General features: G+C 47.7%; 1 protein-coding gene across 2 annotated transcripts in view; it reads right to left on the minus strand.

The window, feature by feature from the left end:
* The window catches only part of LOC147464919 (ADP-ribosylation factor GTPase-activating protein AGD12-like), a 203,942-nt gene that overhangs the window by 119,363 nt on the left and 61,893 nt on the right, over window positions 1-22,686 (minus strand). Inside the window, exons 4-7 of one of the 2 annotated variants that reach the window (XM_086517071.1) lie at window positions 20,785-20,869; window positions 19,166-19,241; window positions 17,565-17,728; window positions 17,269-17,497 (exon numbers count right to left, since the gene is read on the minus strand). In XM_086517071.1, coding sequence (XP_086373197.1) covers window positions 17,269-17,497; window positions 17,565-17,728; window positions 19,166-19,241; window positions 20,785-20,869 — 554 coding nt within the window. The remainder of the gene's footprint in view (window positions 1-17,268; window positions 17,498-17,564; window positions 17,729-19,165; window positions 19,242-20,784; window positions 20,870-22,686) is intronic. The other variant, XM_086517074.1, reaches the window with a different exon arrangement.

Consider the following 22,686-nt stretch of genomic DNA (forward strand, 5'->3'; position numbering starts at 1 on the left):
TTGCTCTAAAGAGGAAGAAAGTTGTGAAGCAGACACATCTCTCTCTCTTGCAAAAATCAAGTACGCTGAAACACACTTTTTCATTACTTTCTTGATAGCAATGTGATTGGCGATAGGGATACGCCAATCACCTGCATCTCCAAGTACAAGATATTCCTTTCCTTTATGATCAAAGGATAAAGTTTTCTGAACATAGTCAGGAATGGGATGCATCTTGTAGTGCCAAGGCATTCCCAAGAGAACATCACACCCTTCAAGTGAAGCTAGTAAGAAAGACTCTTGATCTTTGTAGTTGCCGACCTTTAAATTCAGCTTCCCTATGATTGGAGTAGAGCTAGAGTTCTGTCCTTTGAAAGCAGATTGTGCTTGAATAGAAACTCCAAAACGGTTGGGCTGTAAATTCAGGTCCTCGGCTAGCTTTGTAGAGATGAAGTTTTCTGTACTACCAGGGTCAAACAAAAGAAGAGCCCGTTGGTTGTTGATGCTACCCCATGCTTTGAGAAGAGCTCTTTCTTTTCCATCCTTGGTTATATTCCCCTGTACATCTGATACTGCATTAGAAGAGGCTGGTTGCAGAGTTTTGGTAGGACAATCACCCTTCATATGTCTAACTTGTCCACACTTGAAGCATCTTCCTTCGCTGATGTAGGTTCTCAATTCAGCAGGAGAGAGATCTCCCTTTCTTGGGCTGATTTGGCTTTCCTTCTGTTTCAGAGGCGGTTCTTTTCTTTTTTTTAGAAGAAGTAGAGGTAGGCTGCTCATGGAGACCCTTCTGCTTGGCATGATAGGTGCTTTGCTCCATCTTCCTAGGAGTACCCTTGTCATGTATTCCATCAGCTATATGAGCTGATTCCATAAGTATCTGCAAGTTACCCCGAGGGTAAAGCTTCATAGCCTTTTGCAAGGCTTCATGCAATCCTGCTTCAAACTTGCGCATCTTCTCCGGATGGTCAATCTTCTTGAATGGAGTGACTTTCAAGAGAACGTCCCAAAACCTATCCACATAGCGTGGAACAGTTTCGTTCTTTGACTGTGAGAGTCGATCCCATTCTTTCTTTACCTCTTCCTCATAGTCTGGAGGAAGGAACTGTGCGTAGAATTTCTTAAAAACAGTCCAATCTTGGGGTTTGCAATTTTCCAAGATCAGGGTTAACCACCAACTCCTGGCGGTGCCTTTCAGGTACATACTGACATGGCGAAGCTTAGATCTTTCATTAAAGTTCCCTTCTGCAAAGGCAACTTCAAATTGGCGGATGAAAGCCAAAGCTTTGTCATTATCACGCCGTCAATTGTAGGTGTCGAATTTTACATCTTTGTCTCCCGACTTGAATGTTTTCTACCTGTGGTGCTTCTTCTTATGGTGTTCCTTCTTTCTATGCTTAGACTCCTTGTGTAGAGGAGTCCTTTCCCTTGAATCCACTTCTTCCTGCGACGGATCGTCAACAAACATGTGTTTTGGAGCGACTATGTCATCCAGATCCTTCATGAAAGAAAACTGAGGAGAATCAGGAGGATCCTCCTCTTGACCCTTTGGATTAAACCGCACATGACATTCTGGAGGTTTCCTTTGCCTCTCGTGCATGCGGGAGGTTCCAATTAAAGGATCTTTCCTTGGTTCTAGTGCCTTTGGGTTCTGCGGGATTTCTCCCGATCCCATCGGCACTTTCTCCTTCCCTTTCTCAAGAGTATGGAGAATCTTTTGGACTTCTGGATGGCAGAGAGCTTTTTGCAACTCTACCACCTTCTGTTGAGAGAGAGAGAACTCTATCTCACGTCCTCCCATTCTGCATTCTGCCAAGAGTCGTCAATCCCTTAAGGAAGAGAGAGATGACCTTGCTCTGATACCACTGTCACAAAACTATGGAAGCGAAAACTGACTGTTAAATGCAATTTATATACTCGAGACTTTGGAGAGAGAGAGAGAGAGAGAGAGAGAGAGAGAGAGAGAGAGAAAGCTTGACACATCATTGGGGACCAGAAGATGGGCTGGTCCCCCCCATAGAGAGAATATCTTTATTACTAAGGGAGAATCTTTACAAGCACAGGAAAGGGGCAAAAAGCCCGTCCTCTATTCTTTCTTGTCCTTTTTCTTCTTCTGACTGAGAGAGTAGAAGAAGTGCTCTCTGACTACTGAGAGGATCTTTCCTCTTCTGTGAGATTTTGGGAAGCTCTCGAAAACGAGAGTCTACCTTCCACAAAACTCATCGGACACTCTCATAAATGAGAGTCTATCTTCCGCTAGCTGTGTCTCTTTGGACATAATCCTTCCTGCAGTCAAACCACGAAAGAAACATGCAAAACACACGCACACACGCTTCCTATAATTTTCTGCACATAACCAGAAATTGTTACCTAAGCGCGTTCCAATGCCAAAATGGAGGTCCTTTTCGTGACAGAAACGCTCCAAACTTTGTGTATGTGTAGAGTAGGTAGAGAGGAATAAGATTCTATGAAAGCTTTGCTGAAATTCACCCTAATACAGGTGATTAGGGGCTGAAAACAGAGAATTTGCAGCCGGTAGACAAGAGAGAAAGACACTTTTGTACTACTTTACGCGATGAAACTTTGTTTATGTGTAGAGTAGGTAGAGAGGAATAAGATTCTATTAAAGCTGCTGAAATTCACCCTAATACAGGTGATTAGGGGCTGAAAACAGAGAATTTGTTGCCGCTAGACAAGAGAGAAAGAGACTTTTCTACTACTTTATGCAATGAAACTTCTCCCAACCATGAGAGGCCTTGTTCTAGGTGATGGGTGCTCAAAGGCTCCACATACACCACAAGGTGCTGCTCTCAAGCTTCAATGGAGAGCTTCATTGCGTAGAGGACGTTCAACTTAGGGGGGGTAGTGCACTGCCAACCTGGCAAGAGAGGGAGCGGCTGCTCTCATATAGCCAGCCAAAAGAGGGAGCGCTAGCATGAAGAGAGAGAGAGAGAGAGAGAGAGAGAGAGAGAGAGAGAGAGAGAGAGAGAGATTGCATGGGTAAGTATGCCAAGTGGCACGCTTACTTAATAATTTAAAAACCATTCAACTTTTGACTTTAAAAGTCCTCTGCTAATTAATGGAATGTGCAATTAAGTGCACAACTGCACACATAGATGCAACAAATGAAAATGTTAGCTGCTCCCCAGCGCAATGCCGTACCAGCACTGCTCTGGCATTACCTGTTCGCACTTGTCCGGCCATTTGGTCCGGCGTAGACAATTTAAAATAATTTAATTGACTTATCCTAAGGCCATAAAATAATTCAGGCCTTAGGATTACTATTGTTCTAAGGACCCCATCTCATTCCTGTGCTTGCACTAGCGGCGTAATTTTCGGGCCCCCTCTCTAGCAAGAGGTATTTGCTTTAGATTGCACAAAGTTTGGTAGAATGCTTCTAGATGCTGTGGTACTTGACAACGACGATGTCGACGGCGACGATGATGTCGATGACGACGACGATGACGCTGATGTCGACGACGGCGACGACGTTGTCAATGGCTGAAATCTGAAAACGCTACATGTTATGCTGGAGATCTGCAACTGCGGCGGTTCTACGAGGCTGATCTGCAACTGTCAATGCAAGCAAGGCTGAGAATGCAAAACCGCTGGCTATCAGAAGCTGAATCTGCAAAAACGCTGGCTGTTATGGGCTGAAAACTGAGTGCTGGCATATCTGCAACAATCGCAGACCTGCGCCGAGGATCTATAACCTGACGGGTGCGGTACGGCGAGGGTAAGGGCTGGGAACCGAAAACGCTGGTTTTATGGGCTGAAAACGCTGGTCTTCTTGGTGCCAAAAATGTTGGACTGATTCTGAAGAAAAGCTTGGAGATGCTTGAGGTGCTACGAGTTTGCTGGGTGCCTGCCTCCTTGTGTCTCTGCCTTCTTCTGCTCTCTACTAGCGCCCTAGGTTCCCCTTTATAGCTCCCAAGAGATGGGTCGAGCAGTGCCATAAGAGGCTCCACGATTCTGCAACTAATAAGTCAGTTATTAATTAAATGACCTATAAGAGGTGGCCGGAAACTGGGTTTATGCCATGGAAAGTGTTCATGCTTGGTATTGGATCATGATGCTAATAGTCCTGGGTTATGCAATCAAAGAGTATGCAACTACTCTAATTGCCTAGACATGCACGGCCCTTGTACAGGTTCCCAAGGGTGCCAGAACAATTCCTAGGGTACCTAAATCCTAGAAGTAGGAATAGCTTGTCCACATGTACATAAGGTTAGATGTGCACATGACATCCCTCCTTTTTCAAGGTGAGGTACTCGTACCAAGCTGTATGGCGTCGGTAGAGTTCACCAACAACTCTTAGGATCCTGGGAAGAACTCTTCACCGGCCCACTCTAGTGTGTGGGTTGCGCGATACTTGAACTTCATAGAAAGTTTGCAATGCTGGTTTCTCTGGGCCGCGCCGAAAGCGACAGACACTAAGCTGCTGCAGCTCCAATGCTTCAACTTCGTTTATGATCTCAGGTTTATCTTCTTCAAAATCCTTCAATGAGGAATATTCCCCTGAAACCACTTCAAACACAGAACCATAAACATATCCGTTCCTTGTCGAAAGACTGAAAAAAGACTATTCTTCCTAAATGACTGTGCATGCAATGGAGATGAACAAAGTGACAGAGTGTCAAACCGTTCACCAAAACACATGCCAAAAAGGTGATTTGATCTTGACTTTTCGACCTAAAGCTGTCAACGTTGTGGCAAACCACAACGGAAATGTCAATGCTTGATAGACAATTGTGCTCATGCTTTTCCTGTGACTGTCATGCCAAGGAATAAACATAAAAAATCGATTGACAAAACGGACAATCGTGAGACATTGTGAATTCTTAGAATGCAAAATCTTTATCTTTTGTGGAGTGCTCTGCATACATCCGTGCTCATCCGTGAGTGAATCATGTGCATCGTGCAATATGCCATGCCTATGAAAAGGGAACACATAAAGACGGTGATGAAAATACAAGAGACCGTCACAAATGAGAAACGCAAACAATGAGAACTGACAAATCATGCGAAGACAAAATACTTCCTACATGGGTCGTTGGACATTGACTGGAGAGCCGAGATCGTAACTGCGTGACTGATTGTATCTACAATAAGGTTAGCTTTACTAGAAACATAATCATTTAAACCACCAAATTGCTCACAAGACTGAGACCATCTAGCTTGACGGTCACCCCAAGGTGTACTCCGTACAAACTGGAGCAACTTGAAGACTTGATGATCCTTAAAAACAATCACAGTTCTATCATGCAATGTCGTGCTTCGAAGAAAAACATGACAGCAAAAGAGTTTCTTGTCATGCAACGACTCATGCTTTTCTAGATTGTGGGACTGTGTACTGAGAGAAACAATCATACTACGTGTTTTATCCTCTTTCGAAACATGAGAGTAAGAGACGAGTGGCAAAGACGGAATGTTCTTGTAACAACGAAGAACCACGGGATGTGCCCCTTCAACTGTGAGAGACAGAGTATTTTCTTTCCAATCAATGCGTGGATTATAACCTTTAAACCACTTGATGCCAAAAACCAAATCACATCCATTGAGATGAGAAACCACAAATCTACGATGAAAACCGATATTTTGAACTAACACTGTCACATCAGGACATTCATGCGTGAACGAAGAGTGCATGTCAGGAGCAAATCCAAAGATCACAATGGGATCTATTGGAAGAGCTTCTAAATGTGCGCTCTTCTTGAGAGAGTCACTAATCACATCATGCATACTACCCGAATCAAGCAAGATCACAATGCATGTACTATTCACATGACCATAACACTGCATGAGAGACTCATCTACATGATCATGAGAAACATCAGACACATCAGTGTTCTCACTGAGTACATTCACAGATGATGTGGATTTTGTGGGTTCTTTAGGTGCTTTCTTAGGACAATCTCGTTTAATGTGTGACACTCAAAACATCTTTTGTCTCGTGCATATTCGGCTCGTTCTTAAAGAATTAATCTATTTCCTAAAATTCCTTGAGCAAATTTTTCATCAAGCGTCCACTTAGGGGTCTCTTGAGTTTTAGCCTTTCCTTTGTCATCATTGTGAGAATTATGTGCTCTAGGTATAGAAGAAGATTGAGAAGAAGAATTACCGTCATGCTTACCATTGGTTTTACCGTGCGGTTGATTCTGAGAGGTACTCGACTTGCTCTCCTTCAGCTCGCCTTTGTTGTGCTTCATCTCTTGTGCCAAAGCAATTCTGACGGCGTCATTATAGTCCTTAGGGCTGAAAACTTGCACATTGAACTTGATGTACTCATCTAACAAAGCCTCCTTGCGATCCTCACATCCGACTTACACAATTGAACGCCAATCTGCAAAATACGGTTAGGAAAAGACATAACAAAAGATCCATTTTTCTTTAGGCCACGCCAATCTTCTTTTAACCGATCTAGGTACTGTGGTGGCATGAAGCGAACCTTGAGCTTGTGTTGGAAGTCGACCCAATTGAAAGAGAGGGGTATGCCTTCCTCGGCACGCTCAAGATGCTCAGCCAACTGTGACTCCCACCAAGCTTGATACCAATTAATGGCATCACCTGCTAGATATATGGCAATAGTCAACACTTCACCGTTGCTTGTTTTCTTGTTAGTCGCAAAGCAAGCATTAAATTGATGCAACCAAGAATGAATCACAGATGCATCCATCTTACCATCATACTTACTAAACGTCAACTTCTCAGTGACTGGATTGTTGGAATCTTCGTTTCTACTTGTGCTACCTGATGACTCGCCGACCTCCTTGAGTGGCTCGGTAGTATCAGGAATTCCAGTTCATAAATTCATACAGCAGAATACTTTCAGCTCACAGTATCCTTGAAACTCTTCAAAGGAGAGTACCTGTAGAACCAACTCCTGCATGCGTTCGTCTCTTTGCGCCTCTCGCTCTAACTCCATAGCCGCTCGCTTCTCTTCGACCGCTATGCGTTGAGCCTCGCGTGCTTTCTCAAGCTCAAGCTCTATAGTTTCCCTTCGTTCTTCGGCCGCCATGCATGCTTGCTCACGCTCACGCTCCATGGCTTCCCTTCTTTCTTCCATGGCGGTGCATTGCACCTCTTGTTGTAGCATCATCTCCATCATGGACTTGACCAAAGCCTCCATAGGATTTGGTGCAATCTGTGGCTTAGATGGGGATGGGGGATAATCGAGGAACAATCCTCCTGGTGTAGAAACTTCTTCTTCTCCAACTCTACGCTTATCACATTCACTCAAAGTATCCATTCCACTTCGGGTGATGACCATGCACTCAGTTCTTGGGTACTTCGGGTTCTTGGGTTCTTGAGTACTTAGGTACTCAGGGTTCTTGAGTTCTTGAGTACTCGGGGTTCTTGGGGTCTTTGCATACTCGGGGTTCTTGGCTTGCAACTTGTGTTTAAGAAGGCTTTTCTCTTACCCAAGCTCACCTCCTTCCTACGGGTGCACCCCTTGGCGGCCTTGTGCTCACACCAAGGTTGCTTTTTCCCACCTCACGTCGATTAGCCTGCCGCTAAGTGCAAGCTCCGCTCTCAATGAGTGGAAAAGAGGAACGACAGGAGGCTAGACAAGCCCTTCTTTCTTGGGTTACCTACCACTCTTCAAAAACACAGATTAGGGATCGACACACCCAAGTGGTCTTGGGTTACGTGCGACCACAACAACCAAAAATAATTTATTGTGATTCTTTGTGCTTCTTTCCTTTAGTGATGATACCGAACACTACCAACGGGCTCTGATATCAATGTAATGTGCAGCGGTAGTGAATGATGGTGTATGGCTCAGGACGAGTGATCAGTGGGTACTCAAGGTTCCTTTTATTGACAGGAAGGGAGAGCCTTCCTTGACTTAATGAGAGAATGTACAATGACCAAAACAAGAGAGTGGAATGCAAACTTTGAATGAGAGTGCTAGAGAGAGAGAGAGAGAGAGAGAGAGAGAAAAGACGACACCAAATGGGGGTCCCAAACCCCCCTCAAAGGGCCCCCCTCTCTATTGCTAGAGAGGTATTTGCTTTAGACTGCACAGAGTCTGGTAGAATGCTTCTAAATGCTATGGTACTTGACAACGACGATGTCGACCGCAACGATGATGCCGGTGACGATGATGTCGATGACAATAGTGATGTCGACGACAGCAACGACATTGTCAATGGCTGAAATCTGAAAACGCTATGTGTTCTGCTAGATCTGCACTGCGGCGGTTTTACGAGGCTGACCTGCAACCGTCAATGCAAGCAAGGCTGAGAATGCAAAGACGCTGGTTGTCTAAGGCTGAATCTGCAAAAACGCTGTTTGTTATGGACTGAAAACTGAGTGCTGGCAGATCTGCAACAATCGGTGAATTGCGGCGAGGATCTGCGACCTAACGGGTGCGGTACGGTGAGGCTAAGGGTTGAGAACTGAAAACGCTGGTTTTATGGCTGAAAGCACTGCTCTTCTTGGTCCCAAAAACGCTGGGCTGATTCTAGAGAAAAACATTGGAGATGCCTGAGGTGCTGCCGGTCTGCTGGGTGTCTGCCTCCTTGCATCTCTGCCTTCTTCTGCTCTCTACTGGCGCCCTGGCCCCTCGGTTCCCCTTTATAGCTCCCAAGAGATGGATCGAGCAGTGCGAGAAGAGGCCCCACAATTCTGCAACTAATAAGTCAAATATTAATTAAATGATCTATAAGAGGTGGTTCCCACGTGCGGTCGGAAACTGGGTTTATGCGGTGAAAAGTGCTAATGCTTGCTACTGGGTCATGATGCTAATGATCCTGGGTTGTGCAATCAAAGGGTATGCAACTACTCTAAGTGCCTGGACATGCACGGCCCACGTACAGGCTCACAAGGGTGCCATAACACCTCCTAGGCTACCGAAACCCTAGTAGTAGGAATAGCGTGTCCACATATACGTAGGGTTAGATGTGCATGTCAGACCTCTGCGTGTTGATAGTTAGTTTCGGCGTCCGATTTTCGATAGTTTCTTTTGGACGTAGCACCAACTTTTATATATAATGCTCTTGGGCCTCAGTGCCTTTATATATGAGTCAAGGAGGTCATTCTCATCCAATCAGTGCATGGTTGCACATCTGCAAAGTGACTCATTGGCAGTTGTGCTTTGTGGATTTATTTATTTTTCCAAGAAAAAGATCCTTCTATTAGTTAATGAAACTGCCCATAGGGCTACAACCACCTCTACAAGAGAGGGCTACAACAATCATGAGGGGGAGACTCTCCCAATGAAAAAACAGCATATGTACAATGAGGGCTAAATCAAGAGATGGGAGGAGGGAAAAGCCACACAGGTGGACGGTAGTGCCATCTGAGCACACCCTGGACCATGGTGAAGAAAGGCCCAGGGCGCAAGAGTCGAATGAAAGCCTATCTACACTCTCGCATGCGGTCGGAGCTGCCCTGGAGTCTCTCGAACTGTCCTCTGAGAGTATGGATCAGCTCTAGCCAAAGATCCCAAATAGTCTCTGCTGGTGGTACAGGGCGAGCCTCGAAGATGCGGAAGCAGTGGGACCGCCATATGAACCAGAGTGTCAGGCCGCAGATGAGCTCCCAATACTCCTCTCTCTCACTACACCACTCCTGTGGAGTAAGCTCTGTAGCAGGCTAGCGTGTAGGTCGACCCCCTGCATCACTATCATCCTGCTGGTGGACGATAGCTCAAATTGAAGTGTCAGGCCTGTGAGAGTGGACCAAGCAGCTGCCCCCCAAGTGTATTGCCGAGCTGTGGAAAGAGCTGGCATCAGCCAAAGAATACGAAGCCAAACCTGCTGTGCCAAAGGACAGTCCCAAAGACAGTGGCGCTGACTCTCCACAAGATGGTCACAAGCTGCGCATGCTGCCGAGAGACCACTATGTACAAGCCAGCTTCCAACTGTTGTAGCTTGATGTGCAACCAGCCACTGGAACAAAGTGACTCGCCGCGGCTGTCTGGAGTCCCACAACCTCTCCCAAAAAAGCTGCCAAGAACTCAATTGAGAGACCCTCCTCCTGCCAATGAGGTGCTGCAGCAAGACGAGCCTCTCTCCGTGCTACCACTATGTGACGTCCCAATCGAACAGTGTAATGAAAGAAAGGGACACTTGGATGGTCCACTAAGGAGAAAGGGTCCCTCCAAAACCACTCTCCAAGATCTCACTCCACTCGTGCCAGTGGACAACACTCCTAGGCCCACAGCCTCCAGTGGCCAGTCTCAAGAGCTGCAGGGTCAGGACCAATGACGCAAGTCCCCCCACAGATGCCCACAACTCGGATCCTCTGAAAGCAGCAGAGGCACTCTACCACCTCTGGGGCCTCTACTGAAACTTTGTGTAAGCGACCCTCACCCTGTAGCTCGAAGAACAAGGAGGATACAGTCTCTGAGCAAGCCCGAACTGCGATGAGAACCTCTAGTCGTGTGAAGGCCCCCATCCATCTGGGCGCTGCTGACTCGAGAGGTGTGAGCCACTCAGCTGGTATTGCTTATGTGATGTCCTCACACAAGCTCTGCACCCTCTCATGCGCTATAGTTGGATGCCCTGAAGCTCCTCTGACAAGCCTGAGAGCTGTAGCCAATCACGTAAAGTGCGTGATGGACCCTCTGCCATGGGACCCTAGGAAACATGAGCCCTACTACCAACCAAGTGGCCTTTCTGAGTGCTAACCATGGGGTTCCAAACAAGGGGCTTTCTCAGGCGCTCCTCCATGCAAATAGGCTGACGCTGCTCCAGGCCTCTCAGCAACTGCTCCCAAGATCCGAGCAGACTCACAGCGAAGCGGTCCTCCAGTCAACTGCGCATCTCTGTGAAAATCCATCTGGTCATAGGTCGCCAAGGGCCTCCAGCCTGAGGCACTCTAGCACTAAGCCGCTGAAGCAAAAACTCCTTCCAGGGCTCCTCCCTTGGAAGAAGTCCTCTAACAATAAACATCCCTAGAAGGGCTCTCCTCTTTTGTGTTGGGTCTATGATCCCTAACCCTCCTGAGAACAAGGGAGAATGATGGCCTGCCATGCCACTTTGGCCCGGGCTATCTCAGTGTCACGCTCTGACCAAAGGAAGTTCCTGATCAGCCTCTCTATTTGGCTGATGCAAGAACTCGAAAAGATCCAACAAGAAGTGATTTACCACGTAGTATCCAACACGTAGTTGGCCACTACAACTCTGCCAGCCAGAGAAAGTCGTGCGGAGCTCCAATGTAACAACTTCCTCCTGATGGACAGGAGGAGGGGAGCAATCTGCTGCTCAGGAGACAAGTCCAAGCCAACCTGACAGTCCAAGTATCGAATTGCAGTCCCTGGGGGAATCCACCTGAAACCCTCACCTGGCATCCAATCAGGCGTAGGAGCACTAACAACCGAGAAAGCCACTGTCTTTCTCCAGTTGATCAGTGCGCCTGATGCACAACAAAAGGTCTCAAGAGCCTGCTCACACTTGTGAAGGTTGGCCTCTTGGCCATCCAAGTACAAGGCTGAGTCGTCTGCAAACTCAGCATCCGGTAGCTCATCTCCCGGAATAGGGATCGCTAAGCTACGTAAACCAACGTGCTGTGAAACCAAGAACCTGCTCATTACCTCCGCATAGAACAGAAAGAGGAAGGGGGCAAGAGGATAGCCCTGTCTGACCGAACGTGTGAGCATGAAACGATCACCTCTACCTCCTAACAAAAGTACCTGGCTGTGTGCCCGTTTGTACAGAGCTGACACACCTCTGATCCAAGCATCTGAGAAGCCCATCCTGCGTAGAGTGCCCTCGAAAAAATCACAGTCAACTCTATCGTAGGCCTTCTCAAAATCGAGAATAAGTATCACCAGATCCTCACCACGGAGCCGCGCTAGGGCAGAAGCCTCCCAAAAAGTAAAGATGTTGTCAAGGATACTACGCTCCTTGACAAAACCTGTCTGTGTCCCATGTATAATGCTCTCTAGAAGTGGTTGGATCCTCAAACTCAGAGCCTTGGCAAGAATTTTGTAGGATGAGTTGAGGATGGTGATGGGCCGCCACTGTCGAATCTCATCCAAGAAGCCACCCTCTTTGGGAATGAGGTAAATCAGGCCCTCACTCATGCTGTCAGGCATCTCTTCTATGTGCAAGATGTACTGAAAAGCGCTGCAGAGATCTGAGCAAAGCAAGTCATAGTACACCAAGAAAAAACTGGGAGTCAAACCATCCTCACCTGGACAGCTACCACGGGGAAGTGTTGTAAGGCCCGTGTGTTGCTCCTCTAGCTGAATTGGCAGCTCAAGCCTCGGGCGCATCTCCTCAATCACAAGACAAGGCCTCTGTGCCCGCACCTGCTCTCTATATGCATCCTAACGCTCTGCCTGAGGCTCTGCAGACAGTAGATCACGGTAAAAGTCAGTAGCAACTGCATGCATGTCCTTTGGCTCTGACGCCACTGCCTCAAAGAAAGCAGCGCCCGTCACTCTGTCACCCACCTTGTCGATGAAAAGCAAACTCGTGGAGCCTCTCCTCTATGCTGACGAGCTCCTGGCGAGCCTGCTGCAACTGATCCTCCAACCAAGGACTGTCTGGATGCGACTCTTGCATCCTCTGCAAGGAAGCAACGCCCCGTCAGAGATGTTGCTCCTCCTCTCTCGCTGCAGCCAGGCGAGCTGAAGACTCCTGAAGAAAGAGTCGACTAAGATGAGCAAGTCCTGAGGTCACTCTGTCAACCGGAGAATCCTACATGTCTAAGTTCTCTATCCAGAGAGCCACCACTCGCTCTCTGAGCGCAGAGTCCAGCAAGACCCTCTCAGGGATGCGTAGCATCATGCTCCTCCTCCTCTGCCTATCTGTCACTGTGAGGATCACTCGTGCATGGTCTGAAAAGGAAGTCCCATCCAGAATGCCAACTGTCCCACCCAAGTCACAGAAGTGGTCACTAGTGTAGAAGCGATCTATCCGAGATAGATTCATTCCTCCCACTTTGCGGTCCGAACGAGAGAAGGGCACGCTGTCTGGGGACCTCACAAAGCTAGAATGCTGCCACACATTTGAAACCCGCCGAGTCATACAAAACCTCTCCCAAGCTGCCAACTCAACTCCATGCACAGTAGTATGGCTACCTCCAATCCTATCAGAGGGGTCCTTTAGCATGTTGAAGTCATCCCCAATGCACCATTGCTCTGCCTGCGGCAAAGAATGAACAATCTGTGACCAAAACTTTGCACGTCCACTCGCCACATTGGGCGCATACATATTCAGGAAGCCCACGAGGCAACCCTGAACCTGTATAGTGATCCATTCAAGCGTACCTGGCACAATAATCCCTCTGCCCACAATGGCTTGCTGCAAAGAATCCGCAATAGTCATACATACCCCACCCTGGATGCCTCCAGATCCAAATGCAGCTGACCAAAAAGTCTCATATCGTCCACACAAAAGCTGACCACAACGTCTAATGCGGCTCGGTAGCATCGTGCTCCCCCTCCTCTGCCTATCTGTCACTGTGAGGACCACTAGTGCATGGTCCGAAAAGGAAGTCTCATCCAGAATGCCAACTATCCCACCCAAGTCATAGAAGGGGTCACTAGTGTAGAAGCGATCTATCCGAGATAGATTCACTCCTCCCACTTTGCGGTCCGAACGAGAGAAGGGCACGCTGGCTGGGGACCTCACAAAGCTAGAATATTGCCACACATTTGAAACCCGCAGTCATACAAAACCTCTCCCAAGCTGCCAACTCAACTCCATGCACAGTGGTATGGCTACCTCCAATCCTGTCAGAGGGGTCCTCCAACATGTTGAAGTCACCCCCAATGCACCATTGCTCTGCCTACGGCAGAGACTGAACAATCTGAGACCAAAACTCTGCACGTGCACTCGCCACATTGGGCGCATAGATGTTCAGGAAAGCAACCTCCTCTGTCCAACAGTCCTCATGTATGTGTACATAACATGGCGGGCTCTGCGTGTCAGCAAAGAAGTAAACCACAATGTGTCTACATCCAGCTCAGTCTCTAGGTGTCACAGAAAACTAGGCCAACATCCACAGAGTCTGAAGCAACTCTGTAACCCCTAGGTCTCCCATGTGAGGAGAGAACTCTAGGGAATGTGTCCGCAGCCACTCCAACACTCAGTCTAGAGTCCACTCAGCCTGGTCCCTACCTCATAGGGGAAAAGAGAAGCCAACCACTGAGTCCAAGGCCTCTATCCCCCTAGCTGCAAGGAACAGTACATGAACTCTCAAGGAGACTGCCTCAAGGTCTGGTGAGGGGTCACCAAGAAACCGTGTAAAGTCGTAGGCAAAGAAATCCCAACGACGACGAATGTCAAAGCTCATCAAACCACGAGGAACTGCTACAAAGGGGGACGTCTGCACCAGAAGAGGGGGTCGCAAGAAAGGTTTGTCCCTCTCTCGCCAAGCGGCTCGTGGCAAAAGCACTGCCAAGAGATCTCCAAGCAGTTGAGGAAGGCCCTGCCTCCTGGGACGACTGCGGAGATGGAGCGGGAGCAGGGGAGCGCGAGCTCGAGGGAGAAGGGGGCGAGGGGGAGCGGCAGAGAGAGGAGGGTGAGATGGAGAAGGTTCGGGGGGGGGGGGGGGGGGGGGCGGCGGAAGAGGGGGGGAACTCAGGGGAAGGAAGGGTTGTCGCGGGTGAGGTTGAGGTGGAGGCTGGAGCAGGGACCTCGTCCTGCTGAAGAGGGTCGAAACCGTTCCCTGTGGAAAACCACTGCTGCTAAGCAGAAGCCTGCGGACCACTCTGAGTGCCAGGCTGGTGCGGTGGCCCCTGCCAACAACGACCACGAACCTGATGTCAACCCTCCTCTGCTTGAGCCCCGGCTCGGAGCGTGGCTCTGCCTGCGTCCTCTGTGACTCTGTCTGTTGCAGTTGGTCAGCCCTTGAGGGCTGGGGCTGGTCCTGTGGTGCAAGTCAGGGTCTCCTCCGTGGACAGGCCTTCGCAAGATGGCCCATCTGTCGACAAATGAAACACTGATTTGGAGGCCCGAATACTCCACGCTCTGCCGGAACCAACCCCTACTCACCCGGATGACTTTCAGGAGAGTGTGGGTGTCCCTAACCAGAACACGTACTGAGGGGATGCCGGCCACCTTAGCAGCTACAGAGGTTTCCGTGTGAGGTGTCCCCAGGACAATCCCAATTTATGAGCTTATCTTGGACAAAAGTGACAGGTACTCCCTCTTCAAACCGGGAAAGCAGACGGAGATGGGAAGGTCTGCCTCCTCTACCAGAACATCTGTAGCTGGATCAAAACCATGCCTCCACTATCGAAAGTGGGCTCAAACAGCTCGGATGGCCAAGGGGCTCATCGCGATGACCTTGGACGCCATCTCGGAAGTCTTAAACTCTATCTGGTAGTAGCCGCGTCCGAGGAACTGAACATCCAAGATCTTGCCCACCTCTGCGAGAAGGGAAGCTTGGAGAATCACGCAGCTCGCCTCTGCTGGGTCGAGTGCCGAGAATCTTGCAGATGACAGAAGTCGCCTGAAGGCGTTCCACCTCTGCCGCCAGGCTCGCTTGCTCTGTCGGTGAGAGAGCAAGTCGAATGGTGGGCTCAGGGTCAGGCAAGGGGACTTCATTGGAGTCCCTCTGTGGCGGAGCTTGAGCCTCCATCTATGTCTGCTGCTGTGGAGAAAGGGCGAAGAGGCGTCAGCGAATGGAGACCTCCTGCTGGACCAAGCACGTCGAAGGTGCTGTCGAGACCAGTCAAGCAGAATTGAAGAGGGCGAGGAGATGGACTAGGGGCAATGTGCAGGCGGGCAGGGCAGCGGGCAGCAGGCAGAAGCGGCAGGGCAGGCGCGCATGGCAGGGGGAGGTGGGTGGGCAGCGGGCAGGGAGGCGGGGTGAGCAGGTAGGGGGGGAGAGTGATGGCAAGCAAGGGGGCAGGGAGGTGGGATGGCGAACAGGGGGGCGGGGGGGGAGAACAGCAGCAGCGAGCCAATCTTTACCTCCTACTCTCTGGATTATTTAAAATAAAAGAAATACAGAAAGGGAATCCAGACTTTGGAGTGAGTGCATCTAGGAGTGGAACTCCACCACCTCGTGTCGTGACTACTTTGAACTTTAAATGTTTAAAATCTTTATTTCTATTCGTATGTTGCTGTGAGATTATCGCCTTGTCAATCCAAGCAAGATACAGCAAGAACAAGGTATCATCAACATACTCCTAATTCTCCAAATCTAGCTCCTTTACTATTTATGGCAAACCTCTCAGGGCAGGCTGCTGAGCTATGAGGAAACCTGGCATAGCCTCTGCCACAAATAGGAACAAGTATGATGCTAGTGGGTAGCCCTGTCTCACATATCTAGAAAGCAAAAATTTCCGCCCCCCAGTGGTCACTGCACTCGGCATTGAGAGGTATAATGCAGAAATGCCTCTGATCCAAGCCTATGGCAACCCCATCCAAAACAATGTACCCTCCTCCACCTCCTATTCCTCCTCCCTTTTCTCCAGTTTCTTCCCCTCCCATTCCACTCAATCCCATGGAAGTTATGATGAAGATGGTGATGGACATCATGATGCAGCAAGATGAGTCGCGTCTTGAGGGGCCGAAAGAGGAAGCGGACTGAGAAGAATGGCACTTAGCTTTTGAGGCTGAAAAGGAAGGATGGAGGTTTGCTTCGGAGACCCAAAAAGAGGCTATGCGAGACAAGAACATGTGAGATCTTGTTGCTACTTTAGTGGATACAACACCAAGGTCAAAGCCTGATTTTGAAGATCTCCAAGAGCTTCTCCTTGACCGTACGTACCGTTACGGGATAAAGGAGACAAAGAGCTTGACAATTTGTCTCCAATCATACATAACTGCCAAAATTTGGAGACAATATAACTTTGCCACAAGCATTAGAGATCAGGTTCAAAATACTCCAACCTCACAACGGTGGGAAAGGCGCTAACACTTTTTAGAAAACCCTTTTCTTAGCCATTAGTTTTAGGGGAAAGAAAAGCCCACCATACTCACTCACACTGTAAAGTCCTTCCATAGGACTGGCTTTATACAGACCCACCGCTTCAATCTCCCCTTCCCCCAGCAGGCCGCTTTGTCTGTGTGTGTTTCTTTATACAAACCCACCACTTCAATCTCCCTTTGTCCCAGCGGGCCACTTTGTGTGTGCGCGTGTTTGGGGGGCGGGGGGAGGGGAGGAACACCAAAAAAAGGAAACCAGTCTGAAAAATATCCCTCCCATCTCTTGGAACGATGCATGTGAATACACAGGAAGTATTGACTTCCCTAATTGGTTATACGAAAAGATAACGCCTGAAAAGCCTCAATATTATCAGAGCACTAAAATAAGTTGTGACATAAAGCTACACTACTACAACTTCAAGTCAAATTAGTGTCATTATAATCATACAAGAGAAAGATTTGCATCAGATTCTTTGGTGCCTTTCCTATTCCAGCTGTTCCGTAACGTACGACTCAGTCCAAAAAGGCCAGAGTTGCGAACCGTCTGAGATATCCCGGAGTTCGACTTGCTTGACAGGTTGCCTTTCATAGAATGATTTGAGCGCTTTGAACCTGATGAAGTTGACGAACTTATTCGCAGACTTGGCTTTACAAACTCTTGATCTTCATACTTACGCCTGGAACACAAAAAGGTTTGTTTGTCGAAATTCTATATCAGAAATTTCCTAGGGTTTATAAGGCTACCTTATGTAGTCCAAGCGTTCATCAACCGATGCATCTTGTGAAGGCTTTATAGCGTCTTTAGGAACATAAGCTTCATAAATTGCATTGGCAGAAGAATTACCACCAATCTCCAACATCGTTTCGACTTGACTATTTGTCCACTCATCTAATGTTACTGATAAAACCTGGAATTCACAGCCACGTGTTAAACAGATACTGCTTAAAATAGCAAACACTGTACAATTATACAGCTTATATAAACACTTTCCCCCTCCCCTTGCCCTTTTCCACCCACCAATTCTCCACAACCATGCCTTGCCTAGGCAAACACATAAGTAACAAAACCCTTCCCCATTTCTTTATCCTGCCAGTGCTCAAGTCCTGGGACAGCGATGTCTACTCCTCTCTTACCCTCTTAAGACACACATGCGCATAGCTCCTACAGCTGAATCGTGTGGCGCCATCTTCTAAACCATGAATAACATAATCTCGTTGTATAGGATACAGCGCATCATGTATTTCCATCCGAAATCATGAGATCTTTCTATAACAATGCCTCTTAAGCTGCACATGCACATAGCTCCTACAGCTGAATCATGTGGCGCCAGCTTCTAAACCATGACATACGCTCGTTGAATAGGATACAGTGCACCATGTATCAGAAATCATGAGATCTTTCTATAACAATGCCTTCAATTCCATTGCTACTCTGTCCTAGAGTACTCCCACCCACTCTTTTTTTGTGCATTTTAATTCGATTACAAAATCCCTCTAAAACCTTCTGCCTAAGTGTCCCCCATTTCTTTGACAATGTACCCTTTCTCTATTATCTATTACAATAGTAAAAGGAACTATTTACCATGGCCTTTGAATAAACAGGTTGGATGAAGTTGCTGCAAATGCAAGCTTTTTACAAAACGCCTGCAACTATCTATCAGAACCTTTTGATGGCATGCATAAAATCAGAAGCACGATGATTGACTGGACACATTTGCAGAGTGGACAATTATAATGTTCTACACTACTGATACAAATGCACATAGTATAGAGTTTTGTCCCCAGAGTATTCTTTACAACTCATATGACGTCAAAAACCAAGCAGCATGGCATAGGTTGACAAACAATCTCTAATAAACCAGTACCATAGCTTTGTGGCAAATGATCACATTCAGGTTCTCTGCCAATCCCTAGACATACAAAAAGATTTGGCAAAAAGGGTCTAAAAAGCTACAAAGAAGATATTCCCTAGTTATAGGGAATATTCTCCTGATTATTATACACTTCGTTGGTGTTGGTGGCATGTGAGAGCATTCTAACTTTATGAGGGGCAGCTTGAGGTGGTAATAGGCAGTGGAAAGGAATGGTTGTCAAAGAAACCATGTCAGTTAAGCACAAGGCGGGGATTCGGCTGCTTCAGTCATAAGCAATTTGTGCCCACGTCACATGGAGATATTAGCACTGACATAGGTAATCTTCCTGGGATATTAAGGACCACGGCTAACCATTCAGGTTTTCTGTGTGGTATAGCGAAAGCAATAGGTTACCAGCAATGAGAGGGGGGCGCTAAGACTGGAGAGTATGATGATGTTGTAGCAAGTACAACCAGGAAAGAAAATAATTACCTTGGATATATGGGTGCCAAGGCTTCGATGGACACCAGAACACTTGATGCAGATAAAGACCCCCAGATTAGAAGATCTGAATTGGAAGGACAAGAAAAAAAAATGTAAACATTACATCAATCCATTATAGTCTCCTCACCAGCAGTCATGAGCACAACCAAGAGTTAGCAAAACAGAGAGAACTGTTTAATCATTTTGAACAGTTAAAAAGATAGCTTTAACAAAGCTGATCCCGTGTAAACCTAATAGCAAGGAAAATCACATCTCTGAACAATGATACAGCTATTGAACCAGAAGCTCTTAATTGAAAACCAGCAAACTAGCACTAAGTCACAAATCAATAACTAAAAGAAGAACGTCACTGAAAAAATTCAAAATGGTCAAACCTACACATGTAGTCCAATTCAACCCCGTAACCTTGGCAATATATTTAATTAACATATTTGTTACTTTGACCATTGCATTATGTGTAGGCTGTTCCTTGAAAAGCTCCAGTGTAAGTTTTGTTGGGGGGAACTTAACGAGCCCATTTATTAGTTGTAACAAATGACGGTGTAAACAATCATAGATCAACTATAAAAAGTCTTCACGGATAGAGGAGATTGCCACAGACAAGGAGGAATGCATATAGTATACTCAAGTGGAGCACTTTAAAAGCCATTTTTGAAAGAGAAGCTAAGCCTTGAAACAAGGAGTAATATATCATCAGAAAGAACCTATTGTGCAATAGAGAGGGGTTATCTGCTCTTTAGACCTCCACAAAACAAAAAGGCTGCATATGAAAAGTTGGTCATATCCAGCATGCACCACTGAAAATCCTGCCTTTGACTAACTGACAAACCACAAACTAAGAAGCTCCTCTACATGAACATGCCGCAAACATCATAAGAGACTCAACACAAGGATAAGAGCCTCTTGACACAAGGAATCTAATGCATCCCATTACACCTGGAAACATGTCCATGAACCAGAACCACTAACTTTATTTGATCAAGGTACTGGTGCACATTTCAGTCCTCCCAACTTTCTTGAAGATTTGGCATCATTCAAGATTGTTCAGGACTCAAGTTGAAGTAGAACTGGCTACCCCAATAGTCTGTACTTTGCCATTTCTTAACGTTGAGTTCATATCTAACCCATAATGATTTCCATATGATGAAACTCAGAGGTTACGATGTCCTTAAACTGCCATGGTTTAAATATGTTGATGCTATTCCTACTGCCAGAAACCTCTCTTAATCACTACTTTTAAAGTAATATTGATAATGAATCAGGTTTGATTGTACCAACTTTGGCTGTTTCTGAAGCAACACAAAAAAACTCTTCAGCTTATGTGTTGAAAAGGACTAAATAAAATTTTAAAAAGAGGCCACCTCTCAAAAAATCTTCTCTTGTAGTTGTTATGTGATGTAATTGAAAGGCTTAGGTGGATGCAGAGTCGGGGCGAATTATCATACACCAACTTGTTTTATTTTTGTGCAGCTTTGATTGCAACGAGTTTAGACTACAACTCTAAGCACACGCAGGTTAGACACACAGAAAATAAAAATTTCAAGTAGTATCTCCTTATGCACCCATCACAAGAATCTTCCAACACCTTAGAAGGTCATGCTACTTACGCCCATTTGGGATCACTAGCATTACAATCTGCACACTTTCGATTCTCGATTTTAGCCATCAACTGTTTCAAGGCAACCATCGACTCTGCCACCATATACACAGTGTGAACAAACTTTCAGCTTTAAAAACAAGAAAACTGTTAAAACAAGCAGTAAAACTAACTCAATAAAACGAAGGCAATGCACGAGATAAAAGCAAAAACAGCCAAGGAAATATCAAAACAAGCATCTTTTGGCCATTGGCTCTTGGACGTGGACCACTAGAATTGATCCAGCAAGCAGAACCTTTACACCCAGTAACGACACCACATTTTGGAAGCTCCCTGCTCCTGCTTCCACGACCTGCGCATCCCTTCCCCTCCCGCCCTCCTTCCCCTCTCGCTCGCACTGCCCCCACCCTGTCCCCCCGCTCGAGTTGCCTTGTGCTGCCCCTCGCCTGCCCATCTCACACGCAGCCCCTTCGCTCGCATTGCCTCCCACCCACCTCAGTCCCCCTCGCCCGCTGCCCTCCCACCCGTGCCGTCTCAACCCGCATTACCCGCAGCCCCCCCCCCCTTCATTCACTCCCGCCTCTTCTCTGGTTGGCGGCGGCGGCTTGGTTTCATCAGCGAAATTCACCCCAGCAGGAACACTTCTCGCCCTCCTTCTCAATAGCAGACACAGATGGAGGTCATGCTCCGCCTCAGAGGGACTCAGATGAAGCCCCCTCGTCCGACCCCGTCGAGCCGACCATCTAACTTGCTCCGTCGCCAACAGAGCAAGCGAGCCTTGCAGAGCATAGATGGAGCGCCTTCAAGCCACCTCTGTTATCTACAAGATCATTGGCAGTCGACCTAGCAGAGGTGAGGTGCGCGACCTCCTTCAGGCCCGTCTCCCAGCCGAGATGAGAAAGATCATCGACATACAGCTTCTCGGGCAAGGATATTACCAGACCGAGTTCGAGACTCACGAGATGGCTGCCAAAGTCATTTCGATGAGCCTGCTGGCCATCCGAGTGGTCAGGGCCCATTTCCGACAATGGCACCATGGTTTCGACCTAGCTTCAAATGTTTTGCCAAGGAAGCACATTTTCCCATTTTAGTCTGCTTCCCCGACCTTAGGAGAGGGTACCTCCCAATAGCTTCAATTGTTGCCAAGGCTGCAATATTCCCACAATACGCGTTTTGGTTCGAGACACTCATACCCTCCCGAAGGTAGTCCTTCTACCTAGGGTGAGCGGTGGTTGGCTACGCCAGAGGGTGGAGTATTCGCGACTCCTAAACCAATGCTTCATTTGCAAACAGATGGCCACTTATGCAAGAGATCTCGACCTGCATCGCATGCTCAGCCCCCCAAGGCTGAAGATACACAGCAAACAGGTACTCAGGACACTCAGGCTAGCAATTCGACAGAGGCCAGCGACCAGCCAAAGGATGGCTGGCAGCAGGTGCACGGCTGCCGTCGACAAGGGCTCGCCACACCGACCCCCCCCCCCCTTCCCGGCGAACAACCTCCTGCAGCCCAACAGCATTGGGTTGCGACAAGGAACCGTTTCGACCCTTTGCAGCAAGAGTCCCCTAGGGAGCCTCCAACCACCTCAGCTTCACCGCCGCCAGCCCCTCCCCCCTCTACCTCTATAGACTCCTTCACCCCGCCTTCGCCCCCCCCACCCCCACCCCGCTCCCACCCTCCCCCCCGCTGGGCCCTCAGCTTCATCACCCGACCCATCCCACACTCCTCCGACGCAGGGGACTCAACACGCATCCGCAACTCGACATTGTCTTAGTAGTGCTTTCACTACAAGCCGAATGGCTCGGGAGGGACAACCCTACTTGAGGACGCCACTTTTGGTACACGTCTCTCCTCTTGCGGTAGTCCCCCATGGGCTAGCCAATTTCGACATTGGCCAACAGTGGGATTTCT

Source organism: Adiantum capillus-veneris, chromosome 1 (assembly GCF_014529385.1).
Source record: "Adiantum capillus-veneris isolate H3 chromosome 1, ASM1452938v2, whole genome shotgun sequence".
NCBI classification, from domain to species: domain Eukaryota; kingdom Viridiplantae; phylum Streptophyta; class Polypodiopsida; order Polypodiales; family Pteridaceae; genus Adiantum; species Adiantum capillus-veneris.